The 18,940-nt window shown below is 39.8% G+C and overlaps 2 protein-coding genes across 3 annotated transcripts in view; both read right to left on the bottom strand.

Annotated features, from left to right (window-relative positions):
- Nucleotides 1–11,613: 11,613 nt before the first annotated feature.
- Nucleotides 11,614–18,940, bottom strand: part of Gm20498 (predicted gene 20498) — a 174,060-nt gene continuing 166,733 nt past the window's right edge. The window contains exon 6 of the mRNA NM_001309848.1: nt 11,614–12,106. Coding sequence (NP_001296777.1) covers nt 12,077–12,106 — 30 coding nt within the window. The 3' untranslated portion in view covers nt 11,614–12,076. The remainder of the gene's footprint in view (nt 12,107–18,940) is intronic.
- Nucleotides 11,614–18,940, bottom strand: part of Cox16 (cytochrome c oxidase assembly protein 16) — a 126,286-nt gene continuing 118,959 nt past the window's right edge. For both annotated transcript variants that reach the window (NM_001309809.2, NM_001309810.2), the window contains one exon: nt 11,614–12,106. In NM_001309809.2, coding sequence (NP_001296738.1) covers nt 12,077–12,106 — 30 coding nt within the window. In that variant the 3' untranslated portion in view covers nt 11,614–12,076. The remainder of the gene's footprint in view (nt 12,107–18,940) is intronic.

Here is an 18,940-nt window from a genome sequence, read left to right on the forward strand (position 1 = left end):
TGTACCTGTACCATGCAGTTGTTTTGTTTTGTTTTGTTTTGTTTTGTTTTGTTTTGTTTTGTTTTTTATCACAATTGCTCTGTAGTACAGTTTGAGGTCAGGCATGGTGATTCCCCCAGAGGTTCTTTTATTGTTGAGAATAGTTTTTGCTATTCTAGGTTTTTTGTTATTCCAGATGAATTTGCAAATTACCCTTTCTAACTCAGTGAAGAATTGAGTTGGAATTTTGGTGGGGATTGCATTGAATCTGTAGATTGCTTTCGGCAGGATAGCCATTTTGACTATATTGATCCTGCCAATCCATGAGCATGAGAGATCTTTCCATCTTCTTAGATCTTCTTCAATTTCTTTCTTCAGAGACTTGAAGTTCTTATTATACAGCTCTTTCACTTCCTTAGTTAGAGTCACACCAAGGTATTTTATATTATTTGTGACTATTGTGAAGGGTGCTGTTTCCCTAATTTCTTTCTCTGCCCGTTTATCCTTTGTGTAGAGAAAGGCCATTGATTTGTTTGAGTTAATTTTATATCTAGCTACTGCAGTGAAGCTGTTTATCAGGTTTAGGAGTTCTTTGGTGGAATTTTTAGGGTCACTTATATATACTATCATATCATCTGCAAATAGTGATATTTTGACTTCTTCCTTTCTAATTTGTATCCCCTTGATGTCCTTTTGTTGTCAAATTGCTCTGGCTAGGACTTCAAGTACTATATTGAATAGATAGGGAGAAAGTAGGCAGCCTTGTCTAGTCCCTGATTTTAGTGGGATTACTTCGAGTTTCTCTCCATTTAGTTTGATGTTGGCTACTGGTTTAGTGTAGATTGCTTTTATCATGGTTAGGTATGGGCCTTGAATTCCTGATCTTTCCAAGACTTTTATCATGAATGAGTGTTGGATTTTGTCAAATGCTTTCTCAGCATCTAATGAGATATGGTTTTTGTCTTTGAGTTTGTTTATATGGTGAATTATGTTGATGGATTTCTGGATATTAAACCATTCTTGCATCCCTGGGATGAAGCCTACTTGGGCATGATGGATGATCATTTTGATGTGTTCTTGGATTCAGTTGCTAGAATTTTATTGAGTATTTTTGCATTGATATTCATAAGGGGAATTGGTCTGAAGTTCTCTTTCTTTGTTGGATCTTTGTGTGGTTTAGGTATCAGAGTAATTGTGGCTTCATAGAATGAATTGGGTAGAGTACCTTCTGTTTCTATTTGGTGGAATAGTTTGAGGACAGTTGGAATTAGTTTTTTCTTGAAGGTCTGATAGAACTCAGCACTAAACCCACCTGGTCCTGGGCTTTTTTTGGTTGGGAGACTATTGATGACTGCTTCTATTTTTTTTTTTTAGGGGATATGGGACTATTTAGATTGTTAATCTGATCTTGATTTAAGTTTGGTACCTGATATCTGTCTAGGAAGTTGTCCATTTCATCCAGGTTTTCCAGTTTTGTTGAGTATAGCCTTTTGTAGTAGGATCTGATGATGTTTTGGATTTCCTCAGGTTCTGTTGTTATGTCTCCTTTTTTTCATTTCTGATTTTGTTAATTAGAATACTGTCCTTGTGTCCTCTAGTTAGTCTGGCTAAAGGTTTATCTATCTTGTTGATTTTCTCAAAGAACCAGCTCCTGCTTTGGTTGATTCTTTGAATAGTTCTTTTTGTTTCCACTTGGTTGATTTCAGCCCTGAGTTTGATTATTTCCTGCCGTCTACTCCTCTTGCATGAATTTGCTTCCTTTAGTTCTAGAGCTTCTAGGTGTGCTGTCAGGCTGCTAGTGTATTCTCTCTCTAGTTTCTTTTTGGAGGCATTCAGGGCTATAAGTTTTCCTCTTAGGACTGCCTTCATTGTGTCCCATTATGTTTGGGTATGTTGTGGCTTCATTTTCATTAAACTCTAAAAAGTCTTTAATTTCTTTCTTTATTTCTTCCTTGACCAAGGAATCATTGAGTAGAGTGTTGTTCAGTTTCCATGTGAATGCTGGCTTTCTATTACTTATGCTGTTATTGAAGATCAGTCTTAGTCCGTGGCAATCTGATAGGATGCATGGGATAATTTCAATATTTTTGTATCTGTTGAGGCCTGTTTTGTGACCGATTGATTATATAATCAGTTTTGGAGGAGGTACCATGTGGTGTAAGAAGAAGGTATATCCTTTTGTCTTAGGATAAAACGTTCTGTAGATATCTATTAAATCCCTTTGTTTCATAACTTCTGTTAGTGTCCATGTGTCTCTGTTTAGTTTCTGTTTCAGGATCTGTCAATTGGTGACAGTGGGGTGTTGAAGTCTCCCACTATTATTGTGTGAGTTGCAACGTGTGCTTTGATCTTTACTAAAGTTTCTTTAAAGAATGTGGCTGCCCTTGCATTAGAGCATAGATATTCAGAATTGAGAGTTCATCTAGGTAGATTTTACCTTTGATGAGTATGAAGTGCCTCTCCTTGTCTTTTTTTTTTTTTTTTATAACTTTGGGTTGGAAATCAATTTTATTCAATATTAGAATGGCTACTCCAGCTTGTTTCTTGGGACCACTTGCTTGGAAAATTGTTTTTCAGCCTTTCACTCTGAGGTAGTGTCTGTCTTTTTCCCTGAGGTGGGTTTCCTGTAAACAGCAAAATGATGGGTCCTGTTTGTGTAGCCAGTCTATTAGTCTATGTCTTTTTATTGGAGAATTGAGTGCATTGATGTTAAGAGAATTTAAAGAAAAGTAATTGTTGCTTCCTGTTATTTTTGTTGTTAAAGTTAGGATTCTGTTCTTGCAGCTGTCTTCTTTTAGGTTTGTTGAAGGATTACTTTCTTGCTTTTTCTAGGGTGTGGTTTCCATCCTTGTGTTGGTGTTTTCCCTTTATTATCCTTTGAAGGGCTGGATTCATGGAAAGATATTGTGTGAATTTGGTTTTGTCATGGAATACTTTCGTTTCTCCATCTATAGTAATTAAGAGTTTTGCTGGGTATAGTAACCTGAACTGGCATTTGTGTTCTCTTGGGGTCTGTATAACATGTGTCCAGGATCTTTTGGCTTTCATAGTCTCTGGTGAGAAGTGTGATGTAATTCTAATAGGTCTGCTTTTTTATGTTACTTGACCTTTTTCCCTTACTGCTTTTAATATTCTATCTTTATTTAGTGCATTTGTTGTTCTGATTATTACGTGTCGGGAGGAATTTCTTTTCTAGTACAGTGTATTTGGAGTTCTGTAGGCTTCTTGTATGTTCATCGGCATCTCTTTCTTTAGGTTAGGGACGTTTTCTTCTATAATTTTGTGGAAGATATTTACTGGCCCGTTAGGTTGAAAATCTTCATTCTCATCTATACCTATTATTCTTAGGTTTGGTCTTCTCCTTGTGTTCTGGATTTCCTGGATGTTTTGAGTTAGGATCTTTTTGCATTTTGCATTTTCTTTGATTGTTGTGTCCATGTTTTCTATTGAATCTTCTGAACCTGAGTTCTCTCTTCCATTTCTTGTATCCTGTTGCTGATGCTCACATCTATGGTTCCTGTTTTCTTTCCTAGGGTTTCTATCTCCAAGTTGTCTTCCTTTGGGTTTTCTTTATTGTTTCTATTTCACTTTTTAGATCTTGGTGGTTTTGTTCAATTTTATCACCTGTTTGGTAGTTTTTTCCTGTAATTCTTTAAGGGATTTTTGTGTTTCCTCTTTAATGACTTCTACCTGTTTAGCAGTGTTTTCCTGTAATTCTTTAAGGAATTTTTGTGCTTCCTCTTTAAATACTTCTACCTGTTTAGCAATTTTCTTCTTTATTTCTTTTTTTTCTTTTTTTTCCCATTTTTATTAGGTATTTAGCTCATTTACATTTCCAATGCTATACCAAAAGTCCCCCATACCCACCCACCCCCACTCTCCTACCCACCCACTCCCCCTTTTTGGCCCTGGCGTTCCTCTGTACTGGGGCATACAAAGTTTGCGTGTCCAATCGGCCTCTCTTTCCAGTGATGGCCGACTAGGCCATCTTTTGATACATATGCAGCTAGAGTCAAGAGCTCCGAGGTACTGGTTAATTCATAATGTTGTTCCACCTATAGGGTTGCAGATCCCTTTAGCTCCTTGGGTTCTTTCTCTAGCTCCTCCATTGGGAGCCCTGTGATCCATCCATTAGCTGACTGTGAGCATCCACTTCTGTGTTTGCTAGGCCCCGGCATAGTCTCACAAGAGACAGCTACATCTGGGTCCTTTCGATAAAATCTTGCTAGTGTATGCAATGGTGTCAGCGTTTGGATGCTGATTATGGGGTGGATCCCTGGATATGGCAGTCTCTACATGGTCCATCCTTTCATCTCAGCTCCAAACTTTGTCTCTGTAACTCCTTCCATGGGTGTTTTGTTCCCAAATCTAAGGAGGGGCATAGTGTCCACACTTCAGTCTTCATTCTTCTTGAGTTTCATGTGTTTAGCAAATTGTATCTTATATCTTGGGAATCCTAGGTTTGGGGCTAATATCCACTTATCAGTGAGTACATATTGTGTGAGTTCCTTTGTGAATGTGTTACCTCACTCAGGATGATGCCCTCCAGGTCCATCCATTTGGCTAGGAATTTCATAAATTCATTCTTTTTAATAGCTGAGTAGTACTACATTGTGTAAATGTACCACATTTTCTCTATCCATTCCTCTGTTGAGGGGCATCTGGGTTCTTTCCAGCTTCTGGCTATTATAAATAAGGCTGCTATGAAGATAGTGGAGCATGTGTCCTTCTTACCAGTTGGGGCATCTTCTGGATATATGCCCAGGAGAGGTATTGCTGGATCCTCCGGTAGTACTATGTCCAATTTTCTGAGGAACCGCCAGACTGATTTCCAGAGTGGCTGTACAAGCTTGCAATCCCACCAACAATGGAGGAGTGTTCCTCTTTCTCCACATCCTCTCCAGCATCTGCTGTCACCTGAATTTTTCATCTTAGCCATTCTGACTGGTGTGAGGTGGAATCTCAGGGTTGTTTTGATTTGCATTTCCCTGATGATTAACATTTTTTTCAGGTGCTTCTCTGCCATTCGGTATTCCTCGGGTGAGAAATCTTTGTTCAGTTCTGAGCCCCATTTTTTAATGGGGTTATTTGATTTTATGGAGTCTACCTTCTTGACTTCTTTATATATACTGGATATTAGTCCCCTGTCTGATTTGGGATAGGTAAAGATCCTTTCCCAATCTGTTGGTGGTCTTTTTGTCTTATTGACGGTGTCTTTTGCCTTGCAGAAGCTTTGCAATTTTATGAGGTCCCATTTATCGATTCTCGATCTTACAGCACAAGCCATTGCTGTTCTATTCAGGAATTTTTCCCTGTACCCATATCTTCGAGGCTTTTCCCTACTTTCTCCTCTATAAGTTTCAGTGTCTCTGGTTTTATGTGGAGATCCTTAATCCACTTAGATTTGACCTTAGTACAAGGAGATAGTACTGGATCAATTCGAAATCTTCTACATGATAACAGTCAGCTGTGCCAGCACCATTTGTTGAAAATGCTGTCTTTTTTCCACTGGATGGTTTTAGCTCCCTTGTCAAAGATCAAGTGACCATAGGTGTGTGGGTTCATCTCTGGGTCTTCAATTCTGTTCCATTGGTCTACTTGTCTGTTGCTATACCAGTATTATGCAGTTTTTATCACAATTGCTCTGTAGTACATCTTTAGGTCGGGCATGGTGATTCCACCAGAGGTTCTTTTATCCTTGAGAAGAGTTTTTGCTATCCTTGTTTTTTTGTTATTCCAGATGAATCTGCCGATTGCTCTTTCTAATTCGTTGAAGAATTGAGTTGGAATTTTGATGGGGATTGCATTGAATCTGTAGATTGCTTTTGGCAAGATAGCCATTTTTACAATGTTGATCCTGCCAATCCATGAGCATGGGAGATCTTTCCATCTTCTGAGATCTTCTTTAATTTCTTTCTTCAGAGATTTGAAGTTTTTATCATACAGATCTTTCACCTCCTTAGTTAGAGTCACGCCAAGATATTTTATATTATTTGTGACTATTGAGAAGGGTGTTGTTTTCTTAATTTCTTTCTCAGCCTGTTTATTCTTTGTATAGAGAAAGGCCATTGACTTGTTTGAGTTTATTTTATATCCAGCTACTTCACCGAAGCTGTTTATCAGGTTTAGGAGTTCTCTGGTAGAATTTTTTGGGTCACTTATATATACTATCATATCATCTGCAAAAAGTGATATTTTGACTTCCTCTTTTCCAATTTGTATCCCCTTGATCTCCTTTTGTTGTCGAATTGCTCTGGCTAATACTTCAAGTACTGTGTTGAAAAGGTAGGGAGAAAGTGGGCAGCCTTGTCTAGTCCCTGATTTTAGTGGGATAGCTTCCAGCTTCTCTCCATTTACTTTGATGTTGGCTACTGGTTTGCTGTAGATTGCTTTTATCATGGTTAGGTATGGGCCTTGAATTCCTGATCTTTCCAAAACTTTTATCATGAGTGGGTGTTGAATCTTGTCAAATGCTTTTTCTGCATCTAACGAGATGATCATGTGGTTTTTGTCTTTGACTTTGTTTATATAATGGATTACATTGATGGATTTTCGTATATTAAACCATCCCTGCATTCCTGGAATAAAACCTACTTGGTCAGGATGGATGATTGCTTTAATGTGTTCTTGGATTCGGTTAGCAAGAATTTTATTGAGGATTTTTGCATCAATATTCATAAGAGAAATTGGTCTGAAGTTCTCTATCTTTGTTGGGTCTTTCTGTGGTTTTGGTATCAGAGTAATAGTGGCTTCATAAAATGAGTTGGGTAGAGTACCTTCTACTTCTATTTTGTGAAATAGTTTGTGCAGAACTGGAATTAGATCTTCTTTGAAGGTCTGATAGAACTCTGCACTAAACCCGTCTGGTCCTGGGCTTTTTTTGGCTGGGAGACTATTAATAACTGCTTCTATTTCTTTAGGTGATATGGGACTGTTTAGATGGTCAACTTGATCCTGACTCAACTTTGGTACCTGGTATCTGTCCAGAAATTTGTCCATTTCGTCCAGGTTTTCCAGTTTTGTTGAGTATAACCTTTTGTAGAAGGATCTGATGGTGTTTTGGATTTCTTCAGGATCTGTTGTTATGTCTCCCTTTTCATTTCTGATTTTGTTAATTAGGATTTTGTCCCTGTGCCCTTTAGTGAGTCTATCTAAGGGTTTATCTATCTTGTTGATTTTCTCAAAGAACCAACTCCTCATTTGGTTAATTCTTTGAATAGTTCTTCTTGTTTCCACTTGGTTGATTTCACCCCTGAGTTTGATTATTTCCTGCCGTCTACTCCTCTTGGGTGAATTTGCTTCCTTTTTTCTAGAGCTTTTAGATGTGTTGTCAAGCTGCTAGTATGTGCTCTCTCCCGTTTCTTCTTGGAGGCACTCAGAGCTATGAGTTTCCCTCTTAGAAATGCTTTTATTGTGTCCCATAAGTTTGGGTACGTTGTGGCTTCATTTTCATTAAACTCTAAAAAGTCTTTAATTTCTTTCTTTATTCCTTCCTTGACCAAGGTATCATTGAGAAGAGTGTTGTTCAGTTTCCACGTGAATGTTGGCTTTCCGTTATTTATGTTGTTATTGAAGATCAGTCTTAGGCCATGGTGGTCTGATAGGATACATGGGACAATTTCAATATTTTTGTATTTGTTGAGGCCTGTTTTGTGACCAATTATATGGTCAATTTTGGAGAGGGTCCCGTGAGGTGCTGAGAAGAAGGTATATCCTTTTGTTTTAGGATAAAATGTTCTGTAGATATCTGTCAGGTCCATTTGTTTCATAACTTCTGTTAGTTTCACTGTGTCCCTGTTTAGTTTCTGTTTCCATGATCTGTCCATTGATGAAAGTGGTGTGTTGAAGTCTCCCACTATTATTGTGTGAGGTGCGACGTGTGCTTTGAGCTTTACTAAGGTGTCTTTAATGAATGTGGCTGCCCTTGCATTTGGAGTGTAGATATTCAGAATTGTGAGTTTCTCTTGGAGGATTTTACCTTTGATGAGTATGAAGTGTCCCTCCTTGTCTTTTTTGATAACTTTGGGTGGGAAGTCGATTTTATCCGATATTAGAATGGCTACCCCAGCTTGTTTCTTCAGACCATTTGCTTGGAAAATTGTTTTCCAGCCTTTCACTCTAAGGTAGTGTCTGTCTTTTTCCCTGAGATGGGTTTCCTGTAAGCAGCAGAATGTTGGGTCCTGTTTGTGTAGCCAGTCTGTTAGTCTATGTCTTTTTATTGGGGAATTGAGTCCATTGATATTAAGAGATATTAAGGAAAAGTAATTGTTGCTTCCTTTTATTTTTGTTGTTAGAGTTGGCATTCAGTTCTTGTGACTGTCTTCTTTTTGGTTTGTTGAGGGATTACTTTCTTGCTTGTTCTAGGGCGTGATTTCCGTCCTTGTATTGCTTCTTTTCTGTTATTATCCTTTGAATGGCTGGATTCGTGGAAAGATATTGTGTGAATTTGGATTTGTCGTGGAATACTTTGGTTTCTCCATCTATGGTAATTGAGAGTTTGGCCGGGTATATTAGCCTGGGCTGGCATTTGTGTTCTCTTAGTGTCTGTATAACATCTGTCCAGGCTCTTCTGGCTTTCATAGTCTCTGGTGAAAAGTCTGGTGTAATTCTCATAGGCCTTCCTTTATATGTTACTTGACCTTTCTCCCTTACTGCTTTTAATATTCTATCTTTATTTAGTGCATTTGTTGTTCTGATTATTATGTGTCGGGAGGAATTTCTTTTCTGGTCCAGTCTATTTGGAGTTCTGTAGGCTTCTTGTATGATCATGGGCATCTCTTTCTTTATGTTTGGGAAGTTTTCTTTCATTATTTTGTTGAAGATATTAGCTGGCCCTTTAAGTTGAAAATCTTCATTCTCATCAATTCCTATTATCCGTAGGTTTGGTCTTCTCATTGTGTCCTGGATTTCCTGGATGTTTTGAGTTAGGATCCTTTTGCATTTTGTATTTTCTTTGACTGTTGTGTCGATGTTCTCTATGGAATCTTCTGCACCTGAGATTCTCTCTTCCATTTCTTGTATTCTGTTGCTGATGCTCGCATCTATGGTTCCAGATCTCTTTCCTAGGGTTTCTATCTCCAGCGTTGCCTCGCTTTGGTTTTTCTTTACTGTGTCTACTTCCCCTTTTAGTTCTAGTATGGTTTTGTTCATTTCCATTACCTGTTTGGATGTGTTTTCCTGTTTTTCTTTAAGGACTTCTACCTGTTTGGCTGTGTTTTTCTGCTTTTCTTTAAGGGCCTGTAACTCTTTAGCAGTGCTCTCCTGTAATTCTTTAAGTGACTTATGAAAGTCCTTCTTGATGTCCTCTATCATCATCATGAGAAATGTTTTTAAATCTGGGTCTAGATTTTCGGTTGTGTTGGGGTGCCCAGGACTAGGTGGGGTGGGAGTGCTGCGTTCTGATGATGGTGAGTGGTCTTGATTTCTGTTAGTAGGATTCTTACGTTTGCCTTTCGCCATCTGGTAATCTCTGAAGCTAGCTGTTATAGTTGTCTCTGTTAAGAGCTTGTTCTTCAGGTGACTCTGTTAGCCTCTATAAGCAGACCTGGGAGGGTAGCACTCTCCTTGGTTTCAGTGGGTAGAGTATTCTCTGCAGGAAAGCTCTCTTCTTGCAGGGAAGGTACCCAGATATCTGGTGTTCGAACCGGACTCCTGGCAGAAGTTGTGTTCCACTCACTAGAGGTCTTAGGATCCCTTGTGGAATCCTGTGTAGGCCCTTGCGGGTGTCAGGTGACTCCGCTGGCAAGGTAGCCCGGGGCTCGAGTGGAGCGGAAGGAGCTTGTGCCCCAGGTCAGGCCCAGGTAGTCTGCTTCCCTATGTACCGCAGTCTCAGGTTCCGAGGGATTGGATTGGGGCCGGTGCTGTGTTCCACTCACCAGAGGTCTTAGGATCCCGTGGGGAGTTCTGTGTGGGCCCTTGCAGGTGTCAGGCAACTCCGCTGGCAAGGTAGCCCGGGGCTTGAGTCTTCTTCTTTATTTCTGTAAGTGAATTATTAATGCCTGTCTTAAAATCCTCTACCAGCATTGTGAGATATGATTTAAAATCCGAATCTTGCTTTTTGGGTGTGTTGGGGTATCCAGGACTCGCTGTGGTGGGAGTACTGGGTTCTGATGATGCCGAGTGGTCTTGGTTTCTGTTAGTAAGATTCTTACGTTTGCCTTTCACCATCTGGTGATCTCTGGTGTTAGATGTTCTACCTGTCTCTGGCTGGAGCTTGTTCCTCCTGTGATTCTGTTAGCCTCTGTCAAGCACTCCTGAGAGCCTGACTCTCTCCTGAGTCCCAGTGGTCAGAGTACACTCTGCAGGCAAGCTCTCCTCTTTCAGGGAAGGTACACAGAGGTCTGGAGCTCAGCTCTGCCTCCTGGCTGAAGATGAAGGCCTGAAGGGCCCCTGTCCAAGAAACTCTGTTGCTTCTGGGGCCTGTGTGCTCTCCTGTGCAGACTGGTCTCTAAGGCATGCCTTTATAGAGCCAAGATCTTCAGTTAGTAAAGACACACATGTGCTCAAGGAAGTCCAGCATGATCATCAATTCCTTTAGCAACGGTGCAGGCCTGCAGACACCAAGCCCAGGCAGACCTGCCCTGCTTCCTCATTTGGATTGTCATGACTCTGTGCAGTAGTCAGATGGGTCCCAAGGATGTCAAATAACCAGAGACTGCTTCGAGTCTGTCACAGAGACAGACACAGCCTACACCTGATGTGCTTGTATTTAATAGCTGAGTAGTATTCCATTGTGTAAGTGAACCACATTTTCTTTATCTATTCTTCAGTTCAGGGACATTTAGGTTGTTTCCAGTTTCTGGCTATTATGAATAAAGCTGCTATAAACATAGTAGAGCAAGTGTCCTTGTCCATCACAAAATCAAATTTAGACTATCTTTCCATTAATTAATCCCTTCAGAGGATACTAGAAAGAAAACCTCACCTCTCCCTCATCAAAACTATTTTTTTTTTGTAAAAGACTCTTGATAGAAACACATTTTTACATACTTTTGCAAAAATAAATGAATTAAAATCAAGCCAACCTTCAAAGAAACTTGAAACTTTGCTACAACCAGCTCAGCCTTTTGCCTAATGCAATCAAAAAGGAAAAAAAAGGTTTTTAAGATTAGTTGCCTAAAAGAATACGCTTGACAGATATTTTTCATGTATTTTACACAATGTGATTTTTGTAAAAAAAAAAAGTATGTCTCAAGCAGATTTGTTTTGGATGCTTCTTGTGTAGAGTTTCTATGCCTTTCTCTCCTATTAAGTATGCTGACTTTCCATAGTGTTATCCACTGGGCCAGGAGGTAGTTTCTCATAGTGGCTTGTGTCTGTATGACTTTTAATACTGAAGCCAAATGAAACAAACAAACAACCATGTCTCTTCCAGCTGTTTTCAGGGAGGTCATTTCAAAGGCCACATGCCGCTCTGAGACTGGCAGATGGCTCACTGTTGTGAGTTGCCAAAGGAGCTATGGAGAGATTAAAAACAAAACAAAACAAAACAAAACAAAAAAAAAAAAACAGTGGCTTATAAATATCAGATTCCTATTCAGTGTCTTCAGATGGGCCTTACAGAAACCTCATTTTGGCCAGCTCATAAAAACTGAAACAGTTTCTCGTGTTGGCCAGACTTGGCACACAGAGCAATTTCCATATCTGATGAAGTTATTCTTTATTTCCTCTATGTTGTACAATCAAAACACACTACTACCTCTTAAGTCCCAGTATACCTCATTTTTCATACTGAAAAAAAAAAAGAAAGAAAGAAAAAAGAGACAGGAAAAAAAGGCTTGTGTCCAATGGAACACTGAGAACATCATAACATTTTTATATATATAGTTTATTTTTGTGGGAGACAAATTTTATAAGACTGTTTTTTACTGTTGTTGGTCACCGCTAAGTAAGACTGGACATCTAACTTCTCTACCATTTCTGAAAGCTAAGTGTGCTTGCAGGAGAAACTTATCAAGATCAAGATGATTAACTGAGACTGACTTTCTCCCTGTTCCTTTGTGTGCCCTCTGACTTCATTCTCTGTTCCTTGTGTAGAGTCGCTGTCTGTGATTGTACTTGGACGGCTTGCTTGTGGCAATACTTCTCTGGTGGATTATCATTGTCTGCACAATAAACATAACAGCCTCTGTGGGGGAAAAAAAAGATATTCTGCTGAAACTTAAACTGATCATAGCCAGTATACAAACACCAAATCAGAATTCTGGTTGCAATTTTATTTAAATAAATTCATTAATTTAGGAAAGATTGACATTTTATCTTGTTGTTTTAAAATCCATTTATTTACTTACTTTCTATCCTCATCAAGCCCCTGTCCCCCAACCTCAACTCCTCCTAGTCCCACCCTTACAAATCCCTCGCCCATTACACCCTCCTCTTCTCCCCACTTTGGTACCACCCACCCTGGGACATGTAGCCGCAGTTGGCCTTAGTGCATTCTCTCCCACTGAAGCCAGACCAAGCAGTCCAGTTAGGAGAAGGAAGTCCAATGGCAGGCAACAAATTCAGAGACAGCTCCCACTCTAATTGTTAGGGGACCCACATGAAGACCAAGCTACACATCTGCTGCAAATGTATATGAAACCTAAGTTCAGCCACTGCATGATATTTAGTTGGTGGTTCAGTTTCTGTGATTCCCCCATGGGCCCAGGTTAGGTGATTCTGTAGGTCCTTGACCCCTCTGGCTCACTCAATTTTATCCCCAACTCTTCCACGAGAGTCCTTGAGCAACAACTGATGTTTGATTGTGGGTCTCTGCATCTGTTAATGATACTGTAACATTCTATTGGGAATTTGTCTCTCTAGAGACAAATCTAGAGATCTTTTCCACCGTACCCTCACATGTGCTACGGTTACAAGCACATGCCACTTTAGTTAGCAAATATCAATTTCCCCCATATTCCCAAAAGACCTAATAGTTTTTGCTTCTTAGACCTTTTACCTTTCTTTGCTAGTGGGTGGAGGAGTGTGTAGCCCTGTCTGACTTGGCATTCATTATATAGACTAATTGATCTTGAACTCGTGTCTCAACCTGCCAAGTGCTGGCATTGTAGGCATGTACTACCATCCCTGGATTTGTCTGTTTCCTTTCTTGTGAAATGTTTTGTTAGGTATTTTGCAGTTTTGGTCTTCATTACAAAAAAAAAGTTTAATATTCCTGACATTTAAATGTCTATTTACTAAAACTACAAATTTCCATATTTTATTCTGTATCCAATCACTTCAATATGATGCCTTCAACCATAGGTTTTTGTGTTGATGAACAACTAACAAACAATGGAGTAAATGTTGTCTGCATATTTAATTCTCATGACAGTTCTGTATAGTCGATGTCATCATGTCAGATCTATGGGTAAGGAAACTTGGATCCATAGCAAAATTTCTTAATTGTTTTAGGAAATTAGCCTTTTTAACTGAAATTTTAAAAATTTCTGTTTATCTATATTTATACTGGTGTTCTCAGTTTTACTTTATTGACTAAAATTTAGAAAGCAATGTTGAATAATAGAAAAATAAATGCATTCTCCAAGTTTCTGATTTTAATAGAAATGTGATATTTTTTTTTCTAAATCTTGAGGGCCTGTCTTTTTGCGAATGGACAATTACAAAGATAACTAGTCTCAAGAAGAGTCCTGGAAGCAGGAGAGTTAGATTTGGATGTTCCATTCAAGAGTGACAGGGGAGGCAGCCAAGAAGCACGTCTGAAGTAATAGAGGCTTCATACATCCAAGTAAGAAGCAGGTGCTCACTGGGGCTGATGGAGTCTAAAGACAACAGTAATCAAAATATCTGATTAAGAGTGTGTGAGAGGGAGGTAGAGTGAACCTTTGAGATTAATGCATTTGTTGGGGTTGTTGTCTTGGTTGTGATGCTAGGGTATTTCTTTTAAGTGAGTACCATGTATGTTCTGTAAACTAAGAAAAATGCTCAAATCAACGTCCTTCAGAGCAATAGCTCATAGGTGTCTAGGAGGCTTTACTTCTTTCTCTGGTGGAATTTTACTTTGAAATACGTCCTATTATCTGATGAGCATTTCCTGGCCTATGAGACAAAACAGAAACTTATTTAAGGACTTATATGTTGGAATTTGCAAAGGAATTCTAAAGGAGAACTTTATATCTTTTAATTAAACCAATAATCTGGGGCTTTCTGAAATACAATTTTTATTAATTACCTTTCCCGAGGTTCTGGTATTGTATATTTTAAGAAGTGAAATGCATGTCTTGGTTACTACTAAGAATATTTGAATGGAATAAGGCATGGCCCTAGCAAGATCATACACTTAGGCCCTCATATACATGTAGAGTCATTCTTGATTTCTAACTTGGGTAGCCAGCCACAAGGTAGGAACATCCCAGTGTTTTCACCTTTAAGAGTGTTCTTGTCAAATAATGGCCAGTAGTCTCTAACAATAGGAAAGGGAGAGCATTGATGACCAAGACATCTAGCATTGAGGTGACTGACAGTAAGCACATGTGCTATTTTTTTCTCTTTGTTCTTTATTAGGGACATTCTGGCTAAAAAGTTAAAAATTAGCAGTAGCTCATTAAGCTTTCTTGCTTGGTATAGTTAGCAGTGCCTCCTTGTAGTCATGAATTTCTATTTTTGTGAACTCAGCAACTCCCAAGGTGCTCTTCAAATAGTCAAGAGGCCCACAAGAAGGTAATTCCCACTACATCATACCACTTCTCAAGGTAATTCCTCTTTCTTCGTGGGTAGAATATTCCAAAGGGCCATGTTTGGTTAAATACTATTTGGGGGATACTGTAGGAGCCCTGGGCATCACTGGACAGAGACATTAGAGTGTGTGGTGGAATTGCTTCCAACACTGGAGGCAAAGTCATCTCTAATAGTGAGATCACAGATTGAGTCAGTATCCTTTTCTAAAAATATTTTATTAGATATTTTCTTTATTTACATTTCAAATATTATCCCCTTTATTAGTTTCCCCTCCAAAAGCCCCCTACCTCCTGCTCACCAACCCATCCACTCCCGCTTCCTGACCCTGGCATTCCCCTATACTGGGGCATAGAACCTTCACAAAACCAAGGGCCTCTCCTCCTATTGATGACCAACTAGGCCATCCTCTGCTACATATGCAGTTAAGGCCATGAGTCCCACCATGTATTTTCTTTGGTTGGTGGTTTAATCCCAGGGAGCTCTGGAGATACTGGTTAGTTCATATCGTTGTTCCTCCTATGGGGCTGCCAAACCCCTTCAGCTCCTTGGGTACTTTCTCTAGCTCCTTCATTGGGGACCTTGTGCTCCATCCAATGGATGGCTGAGAGCATCCACCTCGGCATTTGCCAGGCACTGGCATAGCCTCTCAGGAGACAGCTATATCAGGCTCTGAGTCGGTATTCTTTGAGGCAATGGTTTTACAAGCAGTGAAATTTGAGTTCAGCTCAATGTTATTTCCAACAACCAAAGCACAATGGGAAACCAAGTATGGAGGGTCACTAGTTCAGATATTTGCCAGTCCTTATTTCTAAGAAATCTAGAAAGTGGTGTACTACTTGTTCTTTTTGATGGCAACGAGCAAGAGGATGTGAATTTTCTTGTACCAGAATCCAGAAGGTTGCTAAGAACCAACATTAAGACTCCAGAAAGCACAGGAAATGGTTGTCAAAGACTTTATCAGATAAAAAGTCTTCAATTGTCTTAATTTTTAAGGTACTGACAAGTAGTCTACTGTGTCCCTTCAGAGACAGAGGCAAACCATACTGGAGAAGCTGCTGAGATAGGCTTTTGAACAGTGTGTTAGCCAAATCTATGAGAAGAAAACATGGGCCAGCTGTTTGATAGAATCATTACCCTCGCTAGTACCCCCATCAGTACCTCCCCACCTCACCCCTTGGTATGGAGGTTTTAACACAGGCCTTTACACACCCCTGGCAAGTGCTGTCACCAAACTAGGGGTTTTTGTTGTGTTTTGTTTGTTTGCTTTTGCTTTTTGTTTTGTTTTGTCTTGTTTACTTTTTAATTTGAGATAGCATGTCACTAAAGTTGCCCAACCTGACTTCAAAGTTGAGAGTCCCTCACCTCAGCCTCCAAAGTGGTCAAGATTACAGGCTTGCCTCACAAGGCCTGTTAATACTATTTGGTATAGCACTCTTGATGGGTGGATACAGGGTAAGGCCCATAGTCATCTATGGTGACACACTATTTCCCAGAACTAGTAACATCAAACTGGGCTGTTAAATTGTAAGAAAGTGTGGATGATATCCTTTTATTGATTAGGCTTTCTATAATAGGTTTTCGTCTCTAAAGGTTCCATTATAACTTATTAGACTATTTTAACTACTTTCACTGAGAGTTCATAGGGTCCCATTGTATCAAGCCAGTGTGTAAGGGTTTAAAAGAGTCCCTTCATTTTAACCTACTAATTATCACGTCGCAGTATTTGTACCCAGGATAAACTCTTTTACAGCAATGGGCATGATGAAGGGATATTATAGGCAAGGTTATGGTGAAAGTGAGGTTTACTAGTTTCTTTTGCTCACAGTGACTTACCGCTTCAAGATCATAGGGATATAGGATTCAGATTTATTTGGGTCATGCTGTTACTGTAGTTTGAGCCCAAATCCTGATATGGTTATGGATTCAACAATAGTGCATTTTAGCAAATGTTACAATGAAGTTAGTGTCCATGCTACAAAGACACAAAGGCTCATCAGTGCCCTTTAAAACAACTTATTACATAACCTCTTTAGAACAAAGTCATGACCACACCAACTCATACAAGAAAGCATTTAATTGGGGCTGGCTTATAGTTTCAGATATTTAGTTTATTGTCATCATGGTGGGGAGCATGGTTTAGAGTTCTATATCCAGATCTGAAGGCAGCAGAAAAAAAAGAAACTCTAGGCTTGGTGTGGGCTTCTGAAACTCAAAGGCCATCCCCAGTGACACACTTCCTCCAACAAGGACACTCCTTCTAATCCTTTCCAATAATGCTACTCCTTGGTGATGAAATATTCAAGTCTATGAGCCTAGGACAGCCATTCTCTTTAACCCACCAGAGTACTTAAAGTTTAAAGTTACCCCCTGCCCCTCTGACTTGGCACCTAAGACAGCGACTTCTCTTTTTCTTGTCTTTCTTATTAAAGGGGGAGGGGAAGGAGGAAGCCTCTGTTACTAAGCAATACCTTCTTCCTGTGATTGCCTTGACTAAGAAACAGCCACCTCTTTATTTCCTTCCCCTCACCTTTTGGGGTAAAATCTTTAGAATAGCTTGCATTTCTTGATGGCTAAAAATGTCCTGTCCTATCCCTTTGTCTATTTACCAGACAATCTCCTAGAGTTATAGAGGGGCCCCTGTTTTCAGCAGGGACCTCATACTGTGGTTCTTGGTAACCCTATTTGTAGGCAGTCACCTTGTTCTCTATCAGTTTCTAATAGACCTCATAGGTAGAGACATAGGCAAATGAAGAGTAGAATAGCAGATCCCACAGCACAGGTGCCCTCTGAGTACCAGTCAGAAAGTTAGCAGCCTCCAGGAATTATGCCTTAGCCATTCAGCCATAGCTAGAGGAAAAAGGCTTCCTTTCAACCTACTGAGACTCTTCTAGAGCATTGTTTGCTCCAGCTTCAGTGGCACCACTTGACAGCCTCTGAAACTGCTTATCTTTCTGCCTCTTCCTAACATGCCATCATGCCTAGGGATGTATCTGTCCTTTGGAATATAGCACATGGAAGCAAGCTCCTTTCTAATCTTGCATGGTCTTACTATAGATAGCAATCTGACATTTATGTAGCAGTTTATATTTTGAAATTATATCCATTGATGTTATCTCCTTAGATAATAATGATGATCTCTGAAGGTAGATATTCTTCCCCTTGAAAGCTTAGGAAGCACAGATCCCTAAATGACAATGTGATTTACTTAAGGGTCATATGCCTAGGGAGGTGTTGAGACAAAAGACTATGGCTGTGATTTCTACCTCCAGGCTGTCTTCTTCAGTATAATATTTTCAGGTAGCATTTTGAGGTCTCTAATACTCTTTGTTTGTTGATATTCAAACCAAAAATAATGACCCCAAAAGATGTGCCACTATCCCACAAGGACTCATGCTCCACTATGTTCATAGCAGTTTTATTCATAATAGTCAGAAACTGGAAACGACCTAGGTGTCCCTCAAGACACCTAGATTGAATAAATTAAAGAATGGATAAAGAAAATGTGGTTCACTTACACAATGAAATGCTACTCAGCTATTAAAAGCAAGCACATCATGAATTTTGCAGGCAAATGAATTAAGCTAGAAAATATCATCCTCTGGGGGTAACCCAGACCCAAAAGGACATGAAGGTATGTACTCACTTCATAAATGGATATTAACCATAAAGTACAGGAGGATAACCATACTACAATTCATAGACCCAAAGAAGCCCAAAACCAAGGCGGGGCCAAAGGAGGATGGTTGAATCTTTATTAGAAGGGGAAATAAAATAGATATTGGAGGTAGCTGGAGGGAGGGACCTCGGTGGGAGAGGTCAGGATGAGGAGGGGAACAGGAATGGAGGGATCAGGTGTAGAGAGAGCAGGGGGAGAAAGATTGGAAATCGGTAGGGGGCAGGCATTTCTATGTTGGGATGGGGGCATGTAGGGTGTCTATAGGGGTGATTTTAGCTGAGACTTCTAGTAGTGGGTGGAATGGATCCTCAAGTGACCACTTCATGTAGCCAGGCAGGAGTCCCAGAGGAGGGATAAAGATAGCCCATGCACAAAACCTTTGACCCAAAATGTGTCCTGTCTACAAGATGTGCAGAGGTAAAGACAGACCAGAGAGGGAGGAAATGGCCAACCAATAACTGGCCCAAATTGAGACCTATCCCATGAGCAAAAACCAAGCCATGACACTACTAATGATATTGGGTTATGTTTGCAGATAGGAGCCTAGCATAACTGTTCACTGAGAGGCTCCGCCCACCAGCTGACTGAAACAGATGCAGAAGCCCA

This window comes from Mus musculus, chromosome 12 (assembly GCF_000001635.26).
Source record: "Mus musculus strain C57BL/6J chromosome 12, GRCm38.p6 C57BL/6J".
Lineage (NCBI taxonomy): Eukaryota > Metazoa > Chordata > Mammalia > Rodentia > Muridae > Mus > Mus musculus.